The sequence below is a fragment of the Tympanuchus pallidicinctus genome, unplaced genomic scaffold, assembly GCF_026119805.1.
Source record: "Tympanuchus pallidicinctus isolate F22 unplaced genomic scaffold, pur_lepc_1.0 scaffold39, whole genome shotgun sequence".
Lineage (NCBI taxonomy): Eukaryota > Metazoa > Chordata > Aves > Galliformes > Phasianidae > Tympanuchus > Tympanuchus pallidicinctus.
The window spans coordinates 521,284-541,450 of NW_026294757.1; the positions used below are offsets into that span (position 1 = coordinate 521,284).

At 61.2% G+C, this 20,167-nt stretch overlaps 4 protein-coding genes across 5 annotated transcripts; 2 read left to right on the forward strand and 2 right to left on the reverse strand.

Annotated features, from left to right (window-relative positions):
* Positions 1 to 150: 150 nt before the first annotated feature.
* Positions 151 to 3,618, reverse strand: KLHL10 (kelch like family member 10). The gene is made up of 5 exons (XM_052700049.1): positions 3,426 to 3,618; positions 2,741 to 3,230; positions 1,782 to 2,399; positions 1,084 to 1,233; positions 151 to 550 (listed from the first exon to the last, which is right to left on the reverse strand). Exons 1-5 carry the CDS (start codon positions 3,611 to 3,613, stop codon positions 242 to 244), a joined length of 1,755 nt encoding a protein of 584 aa, XP_052556009.1. The 5' UTR covers positions 3,614 to 3,618; the 3' UTR covers positions 151 to 241.
* Positions 3,619 to 4,091: 473 nt separating this feature from the next.
* On the forward strand, positions 4,092 to 8,797 carry NT5C3B (5'-nucleotidase, cytosolic IIIB). 2 transcript variants are annotated; one of them, XM_052700047.1, is made up of 9 exons: positions 4,092 to 4,416; positions 4,497 to 4,595; positions 4,978 to 5,047; positions 5,286 to 5,332; positions 5,741 to 5,826; positions 6,196 to 6,285; positions 6,763 to 6,925; positions 7,612 to 7,812; positions 8,028 to 8,797. In XM_052700047.1, exons 1-9 carry the CDS (start codon positions 4,414 to 4,416, stop codon positions 8,136 to 8,138), a joined length of 870 nt encoding a protein of 289 aa, XP_052556007.1. In that variant the 5' UTR covers positions 4,092 to 4,413; the 3' UTR covers positions 8,139 to 8,797. The 2 variants fall into 2 exon arrangements, with proteins under 2 accessions (XP_052556007.1, XP_052556006.1); XM_052700046.1 differs by lacking the exon at positions 4,092 to 4,416 and having other exon boundaries at positions 4,427 to 4,595.
* A 258-nt stretch (positions 8,798 to 9,055) lies between these two features.
* Positions 9,056 to 14,686, reverse strand: FKBP10 (FKBP prolyl isomerase 10). Its single transcript, XM_052700045.1, has 10 exons — positions 14,401 to 14,686; positions 12,983 to 13,128; positions 12,321 to 12,510; positions 12,049 to 12,194; positions 11,785 to 11,974; positions 11,415 to 11,560; positions 11,000 to 11,189; positions 10,721 to 10,863; positions 10,417 to 10,580; positions 9,056 to 10,154 (listed from the first exon to the last, which is right to left on the reverse strand). Exons 1-10 carry the CDS (start codon positions 14,592 to 14,594, stop codon positions 9,969 to 9,971), a joined length of 1,695 nt encoding a protein of 564 aa, XP_052556005.1. The 5' UTR covers positions 14,595 to 14,686; the 3' UTR covers positions 9,056 to 9,968.
* An 835-nt stretch (positions 14,687 to 15,521) lies between these two features.
* Positions 15,522 to 19,538, forward strand: P3H4 (prolyl 3-hydroxylase family member 4 (inactive)). Its single transcript, XM_052700188.1, has 8 exons — positions 15,522 to 16,020; positions 17,234 to 17,383; positions 17,656 to 17,827; positions 17,894 to 18,022; positions 18,110 to 18,255; positions 18,331 to 18,414; positions 18,593 to 18,734; positions 18,819 to 19,538. Exons 1-8 carry the CDS (start codon positions 15,550 to 15,552, stop codon positions 18,827 to 18,829), a joined length of 1,305 nt encoding a protein of 434 aa, XP_052556148.1. The 5' UTR covers positions 15,522 to 15,549; the 3' UTR covers positions 18,830 to 19,538.
* The last annotated feature ends 629 nt before the right edge of the window (positions 19,539 to 20,167 follow it).

The following is a 20,167-nucleotide window of genomic DNA, read 5'->3' on the forward strand; positions in this document are numbered from 1 at the left end:
GCTAAACAAGGCGTAACCAACACCTCTAAATCACATCTGTGTCTTTTTTTGTGTGTGCCATGGAACTAAAGTTTCAGTTACTGGTTATTTTTTTAGTGAGAATCAATCCTGTCTTCTTTCAGATTAAGCGAATGCATTCTTTTGCTGCTTAGAAGACTTTATTGGCTAACCGGAGCTGTTTGTGCAGGCAGGGCTCTGTGAAGAAGTGCCTCCGACCTCCCCTTGCTGCGAGGGCTCCACGCTAATCTCTCCTGGCAGCGTAATCCCCCACGTTGCACAGCCCTGGCACCACGCAGCAGCTCAGAGCGCTGCGATAGATGCTCATGTCCTGAGCGTCAAACCACCCGTCGGCTTTTTCGTCGTAACACTCAACGTTGTACGTCGTGGCGTATCCGTTAAAGCCACCGACCACAAACAAGAGGTCGTCCACCACTTCAATGCCGAAGTTGCTGCGAGGATTGAACATGGTGGGGACAACGCGCCACGTGTTGGCAGCTGGGCTGTAGGCTTCCGCAGTGCGGAGCCGGTTGACTCCGTCGAATCCTCCTACCTGTGAATGCCAAAGGCACAGCGCTGAAAGAGGCCTTTCCCCCTTGGGAGGCAGCTGAATGGTGCTGTGCACGTGTCAGATTTTAACTTGGCCTACTCTGCTATGTGAGTTGGAGCGCCGCTCAACTGACAAAATGCAATGCTTGCTTATGGCAGACTGCTCCCTTGTTCGTTCTGGAGCATCCAAAAGTATTTTGGTCATTACATTTACACTGAACTTACAGGCAGTATGTGGATAGGCAGGACCAAGCAGCACTGTGCTGCTAAACGCTTTTATCAGCAACAGAATCATTTCTTTGCTGCAACTCTTTACGTGTTTTGTACTTATTTCATAATGTAGAATGTGAGGGTGACAGTATTCTACAGGGGATTTCAGCCATTCTTGCCTTTCCTCCCGAAATCTCACTTAGAAGTGAATGGCCAGCGCGAAAATTAGTCTAGGAAATGCAGATTAACAGAACTTAATTGCATTAAAGAAACAAACAGCAGCAGCAGTGTGGGTTCATTATGGCCGAGCTGCCACTTCATCCTTACCGCATACACTTGGCTTCCATATGCAATCACACCTACTCCACTTCTTCTGCTTCTCATTGGGGATATCAAGGTCCACTGATCTGTTCCAGCATCGTACACTTCAGCTGTGGAGAGGCACTCGTTCCCATTGAACCCACCACATATATACACCTGTGCACAGGAGGAAAAAGAAGCAGGCTGGCTGTTGGTGGGAGAATGTGCTGAGGATAAAATGGCCTGGCTGGAGGGGTTTTCTGCTTTAAGGGGATACTGCTGTCATCCTGGGTTGAAAGTGAAGGGAGTTACTCGGAAGTGGGATTTTGACCCTCCATTTCCTGAGCTGCATGAAGCACACCAGCACGGTATTCCAGCAGGAAGCTGCTGTTGGTGGCAAGAGGTTTTAAGAGAGTTCTGCTGTCTGCGCCAGTAAGTTTCACCTCTTAGCTTTCTGTCTGTATTCCAGGATCTGATGAGTAAGGTTTACACAAACCTTCTTCCTCTATTTGGAAAGATTGATGGAAAGGAGCATTTGCTGTGCGTCTGGCTCCTCTTTCCCATCTAGATGAGGAGCCCTGGGCGGTAGCTGCGTTTATCCAGGACGGAGCTCAGTGGGAGGCTGAGCTCTATGAAACTGCCCCAACACGCCCTATGGTTCGTTCCCTGCCCTGCACACCGAGCTTTGACCTCAACTGCAGCCGCAGATCTCCCAGGCCTTTTACCTTGTCATACAGCGTGGTCGCACCGGCGTCGCTCCTCTGCTCGTGCATGGGAGCAATCAGCGTCCACTGGTTTGTCTCCGGCTCGTAGCGCTCGGCTGTGTTGAGCCGCGTGTAGCCGTCGAACCCCCCCATGGCGTAGATGAAGTCGTTGAGAACAGCGACGCTGACGTAGCAGCGCCGGGAGTGCATGGGAGCGACCTGCTGCCACGTCTTCTTCACCGGGTCGAACCGCTTGACGCTGTTGAAGTAATCCACGCTGTCAAATCCTCCGATAATGTAGACAAAGCCTTTCAGAAACGCAGCGCCATGGTAGGCCCGGGGGCTCTCCTCGTGGCACGTAACGTTCACCCACTTGTCCGCGCGGGTGTCGTACGTCTCGATGGCGTTGGTCGGGCTGCCCCCGCTCCAGCCCCCGATAGCAAACAGGATGGAGTAGGGCAGGCGGGGCCTGGCCAGGGGACTGACGCAGTTGGGGAGAAACGCGTTGCTCGTGCTGAGGTTGTACATGGCCGTCAGAGTGCTGATGATGATGGGTTTGCACTCGCTGTTGTCCTTCACGTAATCGTGTGTTTTGACTTTGTTCATGAAGTGGTCTGTCTCCATCAGTGCCAGCCGGACCTGAAAAGTAAAAGGTTATTGTTGGTGCTTTGTATTTTGTTACCTTTTGTGGACGGGTCTGACACTGGATGGCTTGGATTTTGGGCTAGAGTATTCTCTAAGGCTTATGAGAGAAGTGGAGAATTAAGTAGTTTTTCACCCCATGTGAGCTGGGCTCTTCCTTACACCCAGGGGTGATTACACATAAGCTCTAAGTGCGAAGAAACAACGCACTTAAACTGCACGCCCTGAGAGCAGCTCGCAGCAGCACGGACACACAGTGAGCAGCGCCACGAGGCGGCGGCGTTGAGGACGGAGCAGTGGCAGAGCTGTGCAGAGCTCCTGGAGCCCAATGGACCGACCTTGCTGAGCAGGATGGGGATGTGCTGCCTCCTTTGCCAGGGATCGTGGGTGATCCATTTCAGGATGGCGTCGAACACCACTTCCTCCTGCTTCACGTTCAGCTCATCCTTCTCAATTATGTCTGTCAGCTCGTCAATGGAGAGGTCTAGGAACTCCGTGGACACCTTGATCAGCTCCTCGAAGTTGTGGAGGATGAACATGTAGGCCGTCTGCCGCAGGCCGGGGCAGTGGTAATGGTTTGTGAGCCGGCAGATGCCGATACAGTTTTCCAAGCACAGCTGTGATTTCAGGAACTCGCAGCACAGCCTGATGATGCCCATGATGTTGAACTGATCTGCCGTGCCCAGCAAACTTTCCACATTTTCAGCAGTGATCGATACTGTCCTGGTGTAGGCATACTCGATAACGAGTTTCATCATTTCGGGGGAAACGCCGGGGATTTTGTACACCATCTTCTCTGTGTTGTTCCAGCCACTGGTAAACAAAGCCCTGACCAAGAGAAAAAAAAAAAAAGGCAAAGCAATGCTGGAGGAAGAAATGGCTTTTCTGTGTTAAATCCCCACCCTGCTATGCCATACACCTTCCTCCCTGCACCACATTCGGGCTGTAGCACCGGAGGCACCACAGGACGACCGGGCAATGTCGCCTGCCCCTATTCCCACTATAGAGCATCCCAACCCCGACCTGAAGTAATGACTGCAGCTGCAGAGGATGTTCTTGTGCGCGTTGAACTGACAGCCGTTCACTTCGATGATCACATCGCAGAGCTTCCCCTCCAGGCGGAGCTCATTGAACACCTCGCAGGCCATCGCGCTCATCTTCCTCTCCATCAGTGAGGCGGAGCAGCCGCTGTGCGCCGCGCTGCCGTCCATGTCGGAGCCCGGGCCGGCGGGAGGAGTGCGCGGGGGCCGCTTTCGCCTCGTCCTCCTACATCTTCTCCGGAACTTCCGAGGGGGTCTGGAATCGGCCCCCCAGTGAGGTCACACTGGTGGCGCTGGGCGTGCTCCCGGCTCTTCATGGCTGCCCGGCGATCTCCACCCTGCGCGCACCAGCGCTGCAAGAAACCACCGCGAACTTCTCCCGAACTGTGCTTTGGTTTGGGGAGCTGTCAGTGATGCTCGGGGCCACCGCTGCGGCTCTGCAGGCGGGTGCCGCTCGTGGCTACCATTTATGCCGGCACGGCGCTCGCACGGCTCCCACGGGAGCGGGACGTCGGACGAACGAACACCGGCACGCAGCGCGGTGAGCGAGCAGCGCGGGTTCAGAGCCTTTCGGCGCCCTTCGGAGGCTTTCGGAACCTTTCGGCGCCCTTCGGAGGCTTTCGGAGCATTTCGGCGCCTTTCGGAGCCCTCGGGCTGCTCGCGTCTCCACGCGGCGGTGCCCGTGAGCGCGGCGCGGTGCCGGGTGGGCGCTGCCCCGCTGCCGGTGGTCGCTTTGTTCCGTTCAGCAGCGCCGTGGCGGTGCTGGGTTGGGGCAGTGGCTGCCATCGGCTCCCGCCACGTCGTTGTGCTTTTTTTTTTTTTTAATCTTTCGCTTTCCGCCTCCACAGCGGGCAGAGAAAGAAACGCAACCGCGGGGCCTCCCCGGAACGAGGAGGCGCTGCGCCGGGCGGAGACCGAACAGCCACGCTGCTCCGCCCCGCGGCTGGGCAGCACCGGCGCGGCACGGCACGATGGTGAGCGGGGCGCTGCGCTGCGGGCGGGGGAGATGAGCGCGGCGGAGCTGCGGGGGTCCGAAACAGCGCTGTGCCCGCAGGTGCCGGAACTGCAGAAAACCACGGTCCGCATCCAGCAGCCGGAGCGCGTCATGGGGCTGATCCGCGCCATCAAGGAGCAGGGCAGCAGCAAACTGCAGGTACGGCCCGCGCGGCTCCGCGTGCGCTGTGCTCTGCTCCGCTGTGCTGTGCTCTGCAACGGGAGCAGGGGGACGACCGAGAGCCAGGCGGTTTTCATGGCCTCCTGCTTCTCTCTTCTGCAAGCTGTAAACATTAACCGGTCTCCAAACATCGCCCTGCGCACAGAGCATGAGCCGGCAGGGATGGGCCCTGTGGTGCTGATAAGGCTGCTGGGGTGGGGGTGGAAGGTGCCTGGTCCCAGCTGGGTGCGTTGTGCCCCGTTGGGTGCCTGCCTGCCGGCTGCTCACTGCAACCCTGCAGACTGTGTGGGATGCACCCATGTGGAGTTTGCGCCCAGCAGAGCGCTGGGTCACCACAGGTCATCTTTCTCTCACCCTTCAGGTCATCTCTGACTTCGACATGACGCTGAGCAGGTTTGGGTGCAATGGCCGGCGCTGCCCAACGTCACACAGTGAGTTTCAGCCCTGCTTTTGCTCTGTGGCCCTTCCTCCTGCTTGCCGTGTCTGTTCTCTGGTGCAACCCTCTCCTCCCAGCAGCCCAGAGCCCGTGGCAGGAGGCAACCCCTGGTGTCTGTACTCCAGCTTTGCCACCAAGACTCTCAGATGCTCCTTGTCTGCCTCAATCCAGCACCCTGAAGCTCACAGCCTTTCTGTATGGGCTGTAACATTGGCATTTTGTTGTCTTCGCAGATATCCTCGACAACAGCCATGTCATCAGTGAGGATGGCAAGAAGAAGGTGGGTGCTGCTTTGTGAAGCTGTGCATTGCTGCCAGCCATCGCCATGGGCTGTGCAACGAGGTCAGAGGGCAAAAGCCCTGCGGTGCTGCGGGGGCAGAGAGCAGAGCGAGGTTCCAGGCTGCATTTCAGCCAGTGGGAAAGTTAAAAAGAGGAAACTAATTTGCATGCGTAGCTGCAGGCAATTTGTGCTCTGATAAGAGCAGGAAGGAGGTTTGTGTGCCCATCTGCTGAGAGCCCCAGGGATCCCTGCGTTGGCTCAGAGTGAAGTCGCTCGGTTGTTTTGGTTGTGCTTTTGTTATGGACTGTGATGCTTTGGGGGAGTTCAGAAATACTGATTTTGCTGTTTACAGTCTCTGTAGGATCAGTGTTCAATCCGAATTCTTCTTTCTTTCTTATAACATTCCAGTTAAAAGATCTGCTGCATCACTACTACCCCATCGAAATCGATCCCAACCGCAGCCTGGAAGAGAAACGTCCCCTGATGGTGGAGTGGTGAGTGCTGTGGTGGTGCGCCCTGACCCCTGGTGAGCATTAGGGGGGATGGGAGGAAGCGCCCCTGGGCCCGGCCCAAGCGTGGAGAACCCTTTGCAGGGTCCCTTTTAACGCAGGCTGTTCCCATTTCTCACGTGCGTGGCCCAGACACTCAGTGTGGTGCTTTGGACCATGGCTGGTGAGCACAGCTGAGGAATAGTTCTGAGTCACTGCAAACCAAAAGCAAAAACCACAGATCACATCAGCACCCCTGGCCTCCTCCTGGCAGCTGGGATGGCAATGTGAAGGCTTCAGCTCCTGTAGGAAGTGCCTGGCTGCTGTTCTTCTGATGGCCTGGAATGTGATGCTCACCTCGCTGCCTTTCTCTAGGTGGACCCGGGCCCACGAGCTGCTGTCGCAGCAGAAGATCCAAAAGGGAGACATTGCCCAGATTGTCAGGGAGTCGGATGTGATGCTGAGGTACACCCAAGGCCTTCCTCTCCTATCACCCCATTGCTGCCCATGTCTCCGGGGCCTGAAGGCAGGCAGGGGGGTGCTGAGCTGGTGTCTGCTAGCTCTGCTCACCTTCTCTGATCTGCACACAGCCTCACAGTGCAGCAGATACAAATCTCCCTTCCTTCCTGGGGTTTGGGTTTAACCACCGCAGAGCTCCTCCTGCTCTGGAGCCGTGCCCACCCCTGGTCTTGGTGGGGAGAAGGTCCCCGAGCAACTCTGAGCCTTTGTGGTTGGCAGGATGAGGGGTGCAGGCACTAAAATATGGCACCAAAAGCTGCTGTGAAAGCTGCAGCCAGGTGCTGTGCTTTGAGTAACTGCTGTTATTTCTGCTTGGGAAGTCCAAGGCAGAAACTTGAGCTTTGTCACTGAGAGCAGTCACAGCCCACGCTGCCCAGAGCTGGGGGAGGGAAACGTGACACTGCACGACAACTTCTGTCCTAGGGATGGATTCAATGAGTTGTTTGATCAGCTGCATAAGTACAACGTCCCCATGTTCATCTTCTCTGCTGGCGTTGGTGACATCCTCGAGGAGATTATACGTCAGGCCAACGTCTTCTACCCCAATGTCAACGTGGTGTCCAACTACATGGACTTCGATGACAGTGTGAGTGTGCAGGGAGCCCGCGGGGGGGGGTGGTTGTGTTGGTGCTGTGGGCTGCAGAACCATTGCAGTACATCAGTGCTGGGGTTTGGGAAGTGCGCAGTGTTGGCCCTGGGAGGATCCTGCAGGCAGAAAGCAGCAGCAGCCCAGCGTCTGCTCTCTGTCCTGTGAGCACCTCACCCTTCAGACTGACTTTTGGAAGCCAGAAATGGGTTCTGTCTGCCGAGGTTTGGTGCTGGTCCATGCCCAGCCCAGGCATGTGGTCGGGGTGGAGTTAACAGAAGCCTAAAAGGTCCCAGTTCTCTTTAGCACATGGCATGCTGTGCACAGTGATGCTCTCCGTTCCCACAGGGGGGTGCTGGGGCAGACAGTCCTCAGGATTTGACTCCTGACTCCTGCAAGGGCTGCGCGGTGCCCTGGGGCTCCTTGGACTTTGGCTTTCCGTGGCCCTTGAGCAGAAATCTCCCAGATGCTTTGGGGCTGTTCTCACCCTACGGTCTGGGTTTGCCCTGACAAAAGCAGACCTTTGGGGACGGTCTGCATGCATTTTGGGGCTCCCGGGCGGTGCTAACAGTGATGAGAGCTGCTGTTGTGTTGCCCCTCACCTCTCCCCCCTTCTGAGGGGTGCTGAGGCTGCAGGACAATGTAGGGATTGCTTTAGGATCAGTTCACCTGTCCCATTTGCACAGGGAGTCCTCAAGTGCTTCAAGAGCCCTCTAATCCACACCTACAACAAGAACAACAGTGTGCTGCAGGGCACTCCCTACTTCCAGCAGCTGAGCACACGGACGAGCATTATCCTTCTGGGGGACTCCATGGGCGACCTGACGATGGCAGATGGCGTTCCCAGTGTGGAGAACATCCTCAAGATCGGCTTCCTCAACGACAAGGTGTGTGGGGAGCAGCATTCCTGCTGCCTTCCAGCCCTTCCCAGGGCTGAGTGCCTGCTGCTGGGCTCTAGGTTTGCATAAAGGCCCTCGGAGCCGCCTTTGGGCACGGCCAGCTGGTTTTGTCCCCTCTTTTCTGTAGCATCAAGAGATGCAGGGCTGTGGGTACGGCGCCTTCATTCTCAGCTGTTCACAGTTCTCTGCGCTCCTCGCTGCAGGTGGAGGAGCGGCGGGGGAAATACCTGGATGCCTATGATATCGTGCTGGAGAGCGACGAGACGTTGGATGTGGTGAATGGGATTCTGCGGTACGTCCTCATGGAGACGTGAGCCGGGCAGCAGCGCCCCAACCCGGCCCGTCAGCCGCGTGCTGGGGATGAGCGCCCTTAGCAAAGCTGGACGGGCGTCCCGGTACCTGCCTGAATCCACCCCCATGCCGGGGCTCCCCCTGCCCCAGCTGTTGTGTCCCAAACCTCACGGCTCTTCTGGTCAGTTTGGAGCTGAAGGGCTGATCGGGAGGAAGCGAGGAGCCTGCCCTGCACTCTGCATCCTCCTCAGCCTCCAGCAGCACCGGGGCCACAGCAAACATTTGTGTTCTGGGGAGGGATGTTCTGTGCTTCTGTCCAGCAGCTGAGCACAGAAGCAGGGACTGTTGGCTGTGGCTTGAGGGCAGGCTGGTTTGAGTTGAAGCTGTTTGGTTTTACTGCATTCCTGTCTAAGGAAATGAGCACTGCTGCTCCTATCGTGTTTTCTGTGGCCCCAAGGTGTGCAGGCTGAGCCCCAGCTGTGGGGACGGAGCAGGGTGGGGTGGTCCTGCAGCCCCGGGAGGTGGGTGCTGGGGATGGTGGGCAGCTCTGCTGGGTTCCCCTGGGCTCTGACCTCAGCCCTCACCCTGCAGCTCGCTCACCACCCTCCACACCATGGGCTGCTAAATGTCACTTCTGGGCAGTGCAGATCTCTGCTTCTTTGCAATAAAATCATTGACGAAAGCTGCAGTGTGTGTGCATTGCACCGAGAGCACAGTGCCCCAGGCAAAGTGTCCTCCCCATCCCTGCCCCATCCCTGCCCCCACCCCTCTGCAGGGCTCCTGGGAGCGGAGCTCTTTTCCTTTTTCTCCTGCCCAACACAGTGGATGCCATGGTCTGAAGTCCACCTCTGCTCCACAGACCCAGGTGAGTTCTCCTCACGCCGTGGGGACAGACAGGAATGAATCTTCCATTGCGAAGTAACTGACACAAAGGGAAACGTCTTGGAAACCACTTGAAATTGTTTATTTGGTGCCACTTAGAAGTCGTTGTTTGAGGGTCTTGCTCTGGCCCTTTGCACAGTTCTGCTCCTGCATTTTTTCTCTTTGCGAGGTCACACTGTGCGAAAGCTTCCAGAGCTGCTGGGAAGGTGGAGGGGATGTGCTGGGCACAAACCTGAGAGCACCGAGTTAATGGCTTGCATTTTGGCATCGGAACCAACCAGGGCTGATTTCTGGCACCTCCCAGCAGCCGTTGCTGTGAGGAGGATGAGGAGGGTCGGCCTGCCGCTCCCGGCGCCAGCTCTGGTCCCAGCCGTGCAGCTCTGCAGCAGCCGAGGGGCTCTGAGCCGCCTCCAACCTCTGCTCCTGGGAACTGCAGCAGGCAGCAGCAGGGATGGCCGCTCCGTTTCTCCTTTAAAGAACTTTACATGCGCGTGTTTAAAACTAACCCACGATGAACAAAAAATCCCTAAACTACAGTAATACTGCAAAGGAGGAGCGGGGAGCTCCCCTGTCCCTGCGTGGGGCCCGGCAGGCCGTGCAGTCGTTGGCTGAGGACGAAGGAGCAGAGATGTCGGGGTTGGGCTCGGGGCTGAGCTCGGCACACGGAGAGGTGGGAGGGCAGGGAGGACCCTGGGGGGGGGGGGGGGGAGCGGGCCCTGCTGGTTTGCTGGGATCGATGGGTGCAGTACGGAGGGGGGGGGGGGGGAATGCGCCGACCCGACCCACTGCGGGCACCCGGAGCCGCTTCCCACCTTCCTGCCTGAGCGCATTGACTGCGGACTGCGGAGCTGCGCCCGTGAGGAACGACAGAAAAAAACCGCAGTTAAATAAAAGGGGGGAAAAAATCATCAGAAAACGGCTCCCGGTCCGGCGAGGGGCAGCGCCAGGCGTGGGCACGGCGGTGCTGCGTCTCACAGCTCCTCGTGGACCTTCTCTCGGTCCTCATCCGACTTCAGCTTCAGCTCCTCGGCCGTGATGCGCCCGTCCTGGTTGCGGTCCTGGTTCCCAAACATGTCGGCGATGACTTTCTCGGGGTCGGAGCCGGGCATGAGGCGTCCCTTCCCCTCCGCCACCTGGGTCTTGATGAAGGTGGAGAACTGCAGCGGGGACAGAGGATGGGGTGGGTGGGACACAGCGCTGCGCCGCGCGCACAGTGACGGCAGACCCGGGGCCATCCACGATGTCCCCATCGCAGCCCCGTTGTTCCCAGCCGTGATTTCTGCGTCAGAGCATTCCTCCCGCCCGACCTCAGCCCTTCCCCAGCGCCCGGGGCCAGCAGTGTCCTTCGGGTGCTGCTCCCTGGCTGGGTCCCTGTGCTCTCCGTGTCCCCCCCCACCCACAAACCCGTGCTGCGGGCACCTCCTCAGCGGGGATCTGCCCATCCTTGTTGAGGTCCATCTGCTCAAAGAGGTTCTCAGGAGGGTCCCCGTGCCAAATGAAGAGGTATCCTTCGGGAACCCCCTCCTCCAGGGAGATCAGCTCCACCTCGAAGCGGAGCACTGCGCTGCCAGGCACTCCCCGGGCTGAAAAGCAAGCGAGGGCTGCTGGGGAGCTCAGAAAGGCTCTGTGCGGAGGTGAGAGCTTCCCCAGCAAGGTGCAGGAGCTCCACGGGGTTCCAGAAAGCCCTGAGCACAAGCTGTAGGCACCGCTGTGCCATCCCTACCTCCGTTCTCGCCGTGACCCAGGTGTGGGGGGACGATGAGCACCCGCCTCTCCCCCACACACATGCCCAGGAGGCCGCTGTTGAGACCCTCAATCACCTTGTTGGCCCCCAGGGTCACCTCCTGGGGCTTCTCATAGTCGTGGCTGCAGGGGCGCAAAGAGAACGGCGCGACTGAGGAAACTCCCCGGTCCCGTCAGGCTGCAGCCCACACCTCGGCCCCGCAGAGCCCAGAGCCCACAGACCCCGCGCCCTCCAGCCCAGCGCCGCCAGCCCACGCACGAGGAGAAGAGCCGCGTGCCGTCCAGCAGGGAGCAGTTGTAGTGGTAGCGGATGAAGTCCCTGTCGCGGGCGGTGACGTTGCAGCCCTCGGGTCGGTGCACGGCCTCAATCTCCACCGGGTCGGCCGGGTTGTGGAAGTCGATGATGTGGACATCAAAGATGAGCACAGCGGAGCCGGGAATTTTGTTCCCTGGAAGAGGAGCAGGAAGAGCTGAGCAGGAAGCACACAGAGCCGGTAAAGCCCTTCTTGCTGCTGCCACAGCTCGCAGCACCAGGCCCTGCAGCTCCACTCCTTTCTGCCCCAGCCCACCCAACTCCCCCCCGCCTGCCCGCAGAGCTCCCCATCGGAGCTCCCAACCAACGCCTCCCCACCCTGCGCTCCCCCTGGCCACGCAGATCCCCTGCAGCCCCTTACCCACTCCGTTCTCGCCATAGGCCAGGTGTGGGGGGACCACCACCCGCCTGCGCTCGCCGATGCAGACGCCCTGCAGGCCCTGGTCCATGCCAGGGATGATGTAGCCCTTCCCAATGTAGGTGTTGTAGGTTTGGTTGCGGGAGTAGCTGCAGCAAGAGAAGCGCAGGGTGCTGTCAGGTAACAGAACTGCTCCGTGCGCTCATCCCCCACTGCACCAAACCTCCTCCAGGGATGCAGCAGGTAGGTAAAATCCTTTTTGGCCCATTTCTTACTTCTCACTGCCCTCCGCTCCCAATTCCCCCTGGATACCCCAACCTCTCCTTGCAGCCCTCTGCTGGCAATAGGGTGAATGTGAGCATCCCCCCCACACCTGGAGTCAAACAGCGTCCCGTCCATCAGCGTGCCATTGTAGTGGTAGCGCACGAAGTCTCCGGTCACAGCCCTGCGCCTGCAGGACGCCGGCACCTCCAGGTGCTCCAGGGAGACGCCGTCCTTGGGGTTGTGGAAGTCCACCAGCAGCACGCTGAACACCAGCGAGGCCTGTGGTGGGATCACGGTCCCTGTGGAGGGGATGGGTCAGCCCACACGGGGGTCCCTCTACCCAGGCAGGGGCAGTGGGCGATGCCCAACTCACCGTAGCCCTTCTCCCCATAGGCCAGGAATGGTGGGATGATGATGCTCCTCTTCTCCCCGGCGCACATGCCCAGCAGGCCCTGGTCCATGCCCTTGATCAGCCAGCCAGTGCCCACATACGTATCGTAGGTGCTGTCTTTGCTGTAGCTGATGTGGAGGAATGAGGAGAATGGCTCTGGGGCTGTGCCAGCCCCCCCGCCCGGCAGTGGGCTCCCAAAGCCACCCCCAGGCCCCCCTGCCCATCACCCGCTGTGGTGAGCGCTGTCCCCACACCTGGAGTCGAAGGGGGTTCCATCCAGCAGAGTGCCGTTGTAGTGATACCGCACAAAGTCTGAGTTCTCCACCGTGCGGTTGCAGCGCTCAGGTTTGGCCAGGGTGGTGATCTGCAGTTTGTCATCCTTGTTCCAGATGTCCAGCATCACCACGTCAAAGTACAACGTGGCGTCAGGGGGGATCAGCCCCGCTACAGCAGCAGCAATGAGGACAGAGCGCAGAACAGGGTGAGGAGCGACCAGTGCAAAGAACACAGAGCTCTGCAGCGCATGCGGCACCACTGGATGGGGCAGGGAGGGTCCTTGCTCACTACAGCCCATCCCACAGCTTCTGCCTGGAGCGCCGGATGGGGACCTGACCTGTGCAGGTCTGAGGCCAAGCCCTGCCTGTGGTGTCTGTGGAAGGGACTGCTGGGATTTGGGGGGCCCCGAACACCCCGTAAGATTTTCTTTGCAGAGGAATCAGATGTGAGCCCTCCGTGCCCACCATGGAAAGTGACACAGCGTGTGCAGTGTGTCTGCAAAGCCCTGTGCAGACCCTACCTGTGTTTGCTGTTCAGTGTCCCAGCACAGATCCATCCGTCCCCAGCTCTCCTGTCTGGGCGCCCATCGCCCGTCCCCCCCACCGCGTGCTTTGAGGACCCCCGGCCCCGCAGCCCTTACCCACGCCGATGCTGCCATAGCCCAGGTGTGGTGGCACAATGAGGTGCCGCCGCTCGTTGACGCACATGCCCTGCAGCCCGCGGTCCATGCCGGTGATCAGCCGCCCCACGCCCACCACGCCGGCCACTGTGGCCCCTCGATCATAGCTGTGAAAGGACAGAGCCGTCAGCACCGCGTAGCACAGGAGGGCTGCGGGGTACCCCGGTTTCTGAGCAGCACCCATCTCCCCCTGAGCATCTATGCGGAGTTTCCGGCCTTGCAAGTAAGCTTTGTTCAACAGAAAAGCACAGCAGGGCTGCTTGGGGGTTGCACGGCCACGGAGCAGCCGCCTCTCCTCTGTTCTGCTCTCTTGCAGAGCTGCAGCTCACAAGCAGTGAGGCTTGTGAACCTCCAGCCCTGCTTTGAGGTTTTGCCTGGACTGGGGCTCCTGCCACAGGCACAGCCCCCCGCTCAGCCCTGCAGCCCTCAGTGCGGGGCTGAAGCTTCACTGCCTGGGGGGAGACACCCCGAGTTCGGGCATCCAGGGGCGGAGGGCCGGGAGCTGCTTGCAGATGCTCCCCACACCCGGCACAGCAGTGCAGCACGCAGGGCTTCCTGCTGCCTCCTGGCAATTCTAAAAGACCACATTTACAGGGAGGAGGAAAGAAGGCAGCCCAGGCCTCATTTGTGGACTGCACATCTCTCTTTATTTTTAAATCTTTAAACTACAGGCTCTAAGAAGCAACTGGGGGCCATTTTGGGTAAATGGAAATCCTTCATCCCCTGTAATGTGCAGTGAATGCTTCTCCTGGAAGCGTGCTGCCGTCCTCGGGACAAAGAGTTATTTCAGCAGCAATATTTTAGCAGCTCCCATCGCTTTGGGGCTCACAGCAGCAGCAGGGGCAGCGCGTGCTCCCTTCACTTTCTCTCCCATCCGTTTTTTTGTGAGAAAAGTACGACTGGATCGCGATAGGGATCCCATTGCTTTTCAGGGGCTGGAAGTTTTTGTTCCCGTGTTTTGTCGAGCCCCCACCGCTGCCCCCATCCCTCTCACATCGGTGCCCACGGCGCACTGCCCCACAGACCCCCGGGGCGCAGCGCGCGGCCGAGGACCGCCTCGGAGCGGCTGCTGCTGCCACGTCTCAGCGCCGCTGCCCGCATTCCTCCCGCAGCGCACGCACGGACACGTCCTGAGCGCAGCGCGGCTCTGCGGCCCCCCCCGCCCACTGCTCCCCCCGGACCGGTTCCCCCCGGATCGCTGCGAGCCCGCGCACAGCGCAGCACGGGGAGGAGGGACGGGGGGCACCGCCGTCAGTCGGGGCCGTGAGGGGCGGGCGGGGTGTCCATGGGGAAGGGGGGGGAGGGGGACCGGGAAGGGCGGGGGGGCGGGGGAAAACCCCGTGGGGCCGCGTGAAGCGGGAGCGGGCCGAGGGCTGTACCTGGAGTCAAACTTTTTGCCATCTTTAAAGGTCCCATTGTAGTGGTAGCGGATGAAGTCCCCCATCTGGGCCTCCCGCAGGCAGACTTTGGGGATGTAGTAGCGCTCTATCACCACGTCCTCCAGCGGGCCGGGGTCGCTCAGCCCCAGTGCCCCCAGGAGGCTCAGCAGGAGCGCGGCGCTGCCCGCAGCCATGGCTCGGAGCGGCGGTGGGGGGAGGCGGGAGCTGAGCCCCCCCGGCCCGGCCCCGCCGCGCTTCTGTACACGTGGAACGGGCCCGGCCCCCCCAGCCCCCGCCCCAGGCCCGGGGCGGTGATTCCCTGCCATGGGCCGGGCGGAGAGAAGCGGCGCAGCGGAACTCCGCGATGGAACTTTTAAAAAAACCGTTCTCTTCGTTGCGGGCGGTTCTTTGTGCGAAGGGAGCGGCTTTGTGCAGCGCCGGGTCCTAGCGCTGCCTGCGACCCGGTTTGCTCAGGCTCTGGCGTTTGGGAAGAGTAAATACGAGTAATTAACGTAATTAACGCCCGTACGGATAACCCTGGCCGCTCCTCGGTCCGCTGCTCTTACTGAACGGCAGCGATCAAAACCCCTGCAACCGCCCCTGTAACAGACCGTCACGGATCGGAGCAGCACACAGCGCGCACCTACGCGTGCCCCTCACCCCCTCACACCATTCGGGGCCGCGGGGGGAGCCCTCTGCCCGTTCCGCCCGCACGGACGTGGGCTGGGCCGTGGCCAGCGCGGCCGTGCCTGGCTCTGCGAGCTCAGCCGCAGCCCTCGGCTCTGCGCTCTGGGCGCTGCGCTCTGGGCTCTGGCACAGCGCAAGGATCCGCCTCCGGCTGACCATGGCCAGCGGCGAAACCAGCGCTGAACGCTGCCGGGCGGAGGGGGCGGGGGAAGAAGCAGCGCAGCGCCGAGCGCGCAGCGCAGCGCAGAGCACTCGAGGGATCCCCCGACACCGCAACTCCGAGCGCATCCGGGCCGGTCAGCATCACTCAGTGCCAACTCCGCCCTGCGCGCAACGCACAGAGCCGCACTAAGACCCTGCGCTCCCGACGCGCACCGCCCCTTCCTCCCCACTCCGCCCTCGCTCTCCTCTTGCGCGGAGCGCTGCGCGGCGCTGCGCGGGCAGTGCGCGGCGGCGGCGGGGATGGGCTGCGCGGCGCTGGCGCTGCCGCTTCTGCTGTTGGCAGCGGGGCCGTGCGCGGCGCAGTACGAGCAATACAGCGTGCGCGGATTCCCCGCGGCCGCGCTGGAGCCGCTGCAGCGCGCCTACACACGGGCGCTGGCGCAGTACGCGAGCGCGCAGTGGGCGGAGAGCGCGCGGGCTCTGGAGGCCAGTTTGCGGCTGCACCGCCTGCTGCGAGACAGCGAGGCGCACTGCCACCGCCGCTGCGCCGAGGGGGGATCCGCGGAGGAGCCCCCCGCCGAAGGGGACCGCGCGGAGTGGGAGTGGGAGCGGGAGCTGCAGCTTTTCGGGCGGCTGCTGCGCCGCGCAGGCTGCCTGCGTGCCTGTAAGCGCGGCCTGCCCGTCTTCCAGCTGCGCTACCCGCCCGCGCAGACGCTGCGCGATTTCCAGCGCCGGCTGCCCTACCAGTACCTGCATTACGCGCTATTCAAGGTGAGACCGCGCAACGCCGGGAGTGACGGGGATGGGGACTGAGGGGCTGCCCTGACCTGGGGGTGTGGGCTTCCCCCATCGTGCACCCCACATCTTCTGTACCCCTGTCTGACTTCCTCTGCTCTACACTCCTCCATTTGCCCCCCTCACCCCGTGCCCCCCACCCTGTACCTCCCCATTGCCACCCCCATACCGTGTCCCCCCATCCCACATCTCCATTCCACACCTCCACTCTGCACCCCCGGATCTTTCTCCCATCCCTCCCACATCTCTCTGCCATGTGCCCTCCTGCTCCCCCCATCTTGCACCCCCTTCCCCCCCATCTCCTCCATCCTGCCCTGGCACCGCTGCACGTCAGCAGCAGGATATGAGGAGCGTGCCCGGGATGGGGCCCCCATGGCTGCCCTTTCCAGCCCCGTGTGCCCTGGTCTCCCCCCTCCCACAACCCCTGCTTGGGGGTTCCCTGAGTCTCCCCGTGTCCCCCGACCCTCTGTGGTCACAGACATCCCCCAGCACAGCTCTGTGGGTGCCCCTGGTCCACATGGAGAAGTTTTCCAGGGACAGATGGAATTTCTCCAGCTCTGCTGTGCCTACATTCTGCCTCTGCTTCAATACTGCTGTCCCCAAGGCCCCGCGGGTGTGTGGAACGTTGCCCGAGGAGGGGGACACAGGGCTGTCCCAGCCGATGGAGCGTGGCTTGGGTGGGCGGGTGCAGCACCACTGCTGCTTTGCTCCTCGGTGCTGTGGCCCCATTCACCCTGCAGCGACGAGGAATGGCCTGACCTGGATACTTAATGCATTTTCCTCTCGGTTGCTCTGGCTAAAATCCATTTAAGGGATGGTTCATCCAGCCCCTCCAGCTTTGCTTCTCGGAAGTTGCAACCTGAGAGCTCATAGAAGCAGCAGCAGAGTGGGGGCAACTGCCGAGCTGGCAGTGGGGCTGGAGGAGAGTCTGACAAACCCATGCCACGTGGGTCACTGCCAGAGGGGCTGCGCTGTCCGTGCTGCCACCGTGGGCTCGGGGAGAGCTTTGTGTGCCTCAGCGCACGCCGCTCCATCAGCAGGACGCCCCCCCCCGCCCGCACGCTGCCCATCCTTCGTTGCCAGTGAGTGGTGGGCGTTGGGGCTGCCCGTCCCGAGGATCGCCTGCTGCCCTGGGACGCATCCCAGCGTCGCCCCTGCGGCCCCACGCACCGCCCCCCTCTCTCCGCAGTCCAATAAGATCGAGAAGGCGGTGTCGGCTGCTCACACCTTCCTGCAGAAGAACCCCAAGCACGAGATGACCCTGAAGTACCTGAACTACTACAGGACGATGGTGGACGTGGACGAATACCTCGTGGACCTGGAGGCTCAGCCCTATGAGGTAAGGAGGGGATGGGCTTGGGTGGGAGAAGAGAAGGAAGAGGAGCATCCCACAAGGGCCAGTGCGTGCCCAGCAGAGCCCATCCCAAATCCCAAAAGCCCTTCCAGCAGAGCCCCTTCCTGCCCCAAAAAGCATCTCTGGGGCCGGTGCCAGGGATGGAGCTGTGTCTGGCAAGCACAGTGCAGCTCTGAGAGCTGAGCCATCTGCTGTGGGCTGGGCACGGGGCCTGGAACCCAGCGGGGAGGTGAGCAGAGCCCTCTTGGCCTCCACAGCCGATCTTTGTGCGCTCGGTGAAGCTCTACAACAACGGGGATTTCCGGAGCAGCGCGGCTGACATGGAGCAGGCACTGGCTGAGTACTACAAGGCGTACGAGGACTGCCTGGCTGGCTGCGAGGGCGCCTATGAGCTGCAGGAGTTCAAGGACTTCTACCCGGCCATCGCAGGTGGGTGGGCAGAGGGCGGGGGGGGGTGGCAATGTGGGGCAATGCCTGACATTATCTTGTCCCCAGACCACTTTGTGAGCGTTCTGCGCTGCAAGGTGGGCTGCGAGAGCGAGCTGACCCCCAACGTAGGCGGCTACTTTGTGGAGAAGTTTGTGGCCACCATGTACCACTACCTGCAGTTCGCCTACTACAAGTGTGAGTGTGGGCTGGGAGTTGGGGGCTGAGCCCCTGGGGTGTCCCAGGGCAGGGTGTCACCTCCGTGTCACACTCTGCTCCCTGCAGTGAATGATGTGAGGGATGCGGTGCGCAGCGTCTCCAGCTACATGCTCTTCGACCCGGATGATGCGGTGATGCAGCAGAACTTGGTTTATTATCGCTTCCACCGCGAGCGCTGGCACCTGCAGGAGGAGGACTTTGAGCCCCGGCCGGTGAGAGCCCCCCCAGCCCCTGCCCTGGGGCTCAGTTGATGTGGGGCTGATGTGCTCCCCACCCCCTGTTCCCAGGAAGCCGTGCGCTACTACAACAGGACGGCTGCACAGAAGAAGATGCTGGAGTTTGCCAGGCAGTTCCTGCAGGCTGACGATGAGGTGGGTGATGACCACTTTCGGCAGCTGCTTTTTGGGGTCCCTTGCGGTTGGGGGCTGTGGGTACCCCAAAGCAGGACCCCTCCCCGTGGGTGTGGTGTGGGGGTCCATCCCTGAGCAGCCCCGCAGGAAGAACCACTGTGGTCACTGCACTGCTTCCTCCTCCCACCCTGTGCTGCAGATGGAGGTGGATGATGGTGAGGAGCCGGACCTGCAGGATCTGCCCTCAGACGGCGAGTTTGAGGGTGAAGGGGACTACGAGGAGGGCTTCTTTGCAGAGTGGTGGCAGGAGCCCAACACCAAGGGGGACAAAGCTGATGAAGGTTCCTGACGCTGGGGCTGGGTGCTGTGATGTGAAGTTGGGGGGGGCTGCTGCCCCGTGGTGCCACCATCCCCTGTGTTTACAGAGAACCTCTGATGCGCCAGGAGAGGGGGATCCTGGCCCTGACAGAGCAGAATGGCTGTGATGCCATCCTGGGGACTCCAGGCTCTTGCTCCATGCTGCACGGGAACACAGGTTCACCGAGAAGGGTCGATCCTGCCCAGTGCTCCCAGCAGGACTGCCCCTTCCACTGGGACGTCGCTGCCCTAATTCCTATCAGAGGAGCAGCCATAACACAGTGACACCACCTGTCCGGTGCCCCCTGAGCCCCCCGGCCCCGATGCCCCTGGAGCCCTGGCTGCGGTGCCCGGTAGCAGCACCGGGATTTGCTGCACCCCTTCACTCCTCCCCAGGCGCCACAGACCAGGGGGCCGGCACCAAACTGCTGTGTCGCCTTGTGGGTTCTGGGCACGGTGGTGGTTCTGCACATCCTCAGAGCTCAGTCGGGGCTCCTGCTCTTGTGCTGGCAGCAGCCCACCCCCACCGGCAGGTCCAGAGACCCCTCTCCCCCCCGGAGCCCACGGCTCGGTGCTGAGCGGTGCTCCCGGGCACGGCATCCCTCTGCCGGAGCATCCGTCACCGCCTCTGCCCCACACGTGCCTTCAACTCTCTCCACACCAGCCCTCCATAGCTTTAAGCTCCGTTAATTTAATACTTCCCGTCTTCTCGCTTTTTTTGTTTGTTCGTTTTGTATTTTAAATGTACTGGTGCTGAACTTTTAATAAAATCCGGACCGGTCTTTTGACGGCTGCCTCTGCCCATGGCTCCTCGGGAGGGCACGCAGAAGTGCTGCGTGTCCCTTCAAAGCCGGGGACAACTTGAAAGACTGGGGAAGGGGGTGGCGGTCGGGACGGGGACCCCAGGCCGAGCTGTGGACGACTGGGCTGCAGACCCCCCGTTCCTTTCTGCCTTGTGGACGTCGAGGGGCCGGCAGCACGCGGCCCCGCTCCGCACCGGGACTTGGCTGCGAAGACTGAAACCGAGAGGCTGAATCACGGCGTCGGCCCCGGGGCAGGGAAGGGACGGGCGCTGCTGGCGGCTCCCCGCCCCGCGCCGGCTGCAGGGCTTCCCCGCTCCGGTCCGCAGCGCCGCCCCCTGGGGCTGAGGCCCCCGGGCTGCGCTCCGCTCGCCGCGATCGCTCCGGCCGAAACGACCCCCGGGAGCCGCTCCGGATCCACCCTGCGCCCAACCCGCCCAGCTCCGTTCCGGGCGAAACACCGCGGTGGAGCCGCGCCGCCCCCTGACGTCACCCAGGTGGCCCTTGGTGCGAGCACGCCCTTCCCCACCCTCCCTCGCCCCGCCTCCACCCCGCCCCGCCGCCCAATCACCTCCCGGCGCGCGGGGGGCGGCCGCGTCTCCACCAATGGCGAACGG

Excerpts from the sequence above, each read along its gene's own strand:
- KLHL10 (XM_052700049.1), bottom strand. The coding sequence starts at position 3,613 with ATGGACGGCAGCGCGGCGCACAGCGGCTGCTCCGCCTCACTGATGGAG. Across the intron at positions 2,400-2,740 it reads TCCCCATCCTGCTCAGCAAG|GTCCGGCTGGCACTGATGGA; the intron begins GTCGGTCCATTG and ends TTTACTTTTCAG. Across the intron at positions 551-1,083 it reads ATGGAAGCCAAGTGTATGCG|GTAGGAGGATTCGACGGAGT; the intron begins GTAAGGATGAAG and ends TGGCATTCACAG.
- NT5C3B (XM_052700046.1), top strand. The coding sequence starts at position 4,449 with ATGAGCGCGGCGGAGCTGCGGGGGTCCGAAACAGCGCTGTGCCCGCAG. Across the intron at positions 4,596-4,977 it reads AGGGCAGCAGCAAACTGCAG|GTCATCTCTGACTTCGACAT; the intron begins GTACGGCCCGCG and ends CTCACCCTTCAG. Across the intron at positions 7,813-8,027 it reads TCGGCTTCCTCAACGACAAG|GTGGAGGAGCGGCGGGGGAA; the intron begins GTGTGTGGGGAG and ends TCCTCGCTGCAG.
- FKBP10 (XM_052700045.1), bottom strand. The coding sequence starts at position 14,594 with ATGGCTGCGGGCAGCGCCGCGCTCCTGCTGAGCCTCCTGGGGGCACTG. Across the intron at positions 11,975-12,048 it reads CTATGGGGAGAAGGGCTACG|GGACCGTGATCCCACCACAG; the intron begins GTGAGTTGGGCA and ends TCCCCTCCACAG. Across the intron at positions 10,155-10,416 it reads GGCAGATCCCCGCTGAGGAG|TTCTCCACCTTCATCAAGAC; the intron begins GTGCCCGCAGCA and ends TCCCCGCTGCAG.
- P3H4 (XM_052700188.1), top strand. The coding sequence starts at position 15,550 with ATGGGCTGCGCGGCGCTGGCGCTGCCGCTTCTGCTGTTGGCAGCGGGG. Across the intron at positions 17,828-17,893 it reads CTTCTACCCGGCCATCGCAG|ACCACTTTGTGAGCGTTCTG; the intron begins GTGGGTGGGCAG and ends TCTTGTCCCCAG. Across the intron at positions 18,256-18,330 it reads AGGACTTTGAGCCCCGGCCG|GAAGCCGTGCGCTACTACAA; the intron begins GTGAGAGCCCCC and ends CCCTGTTCCCAG.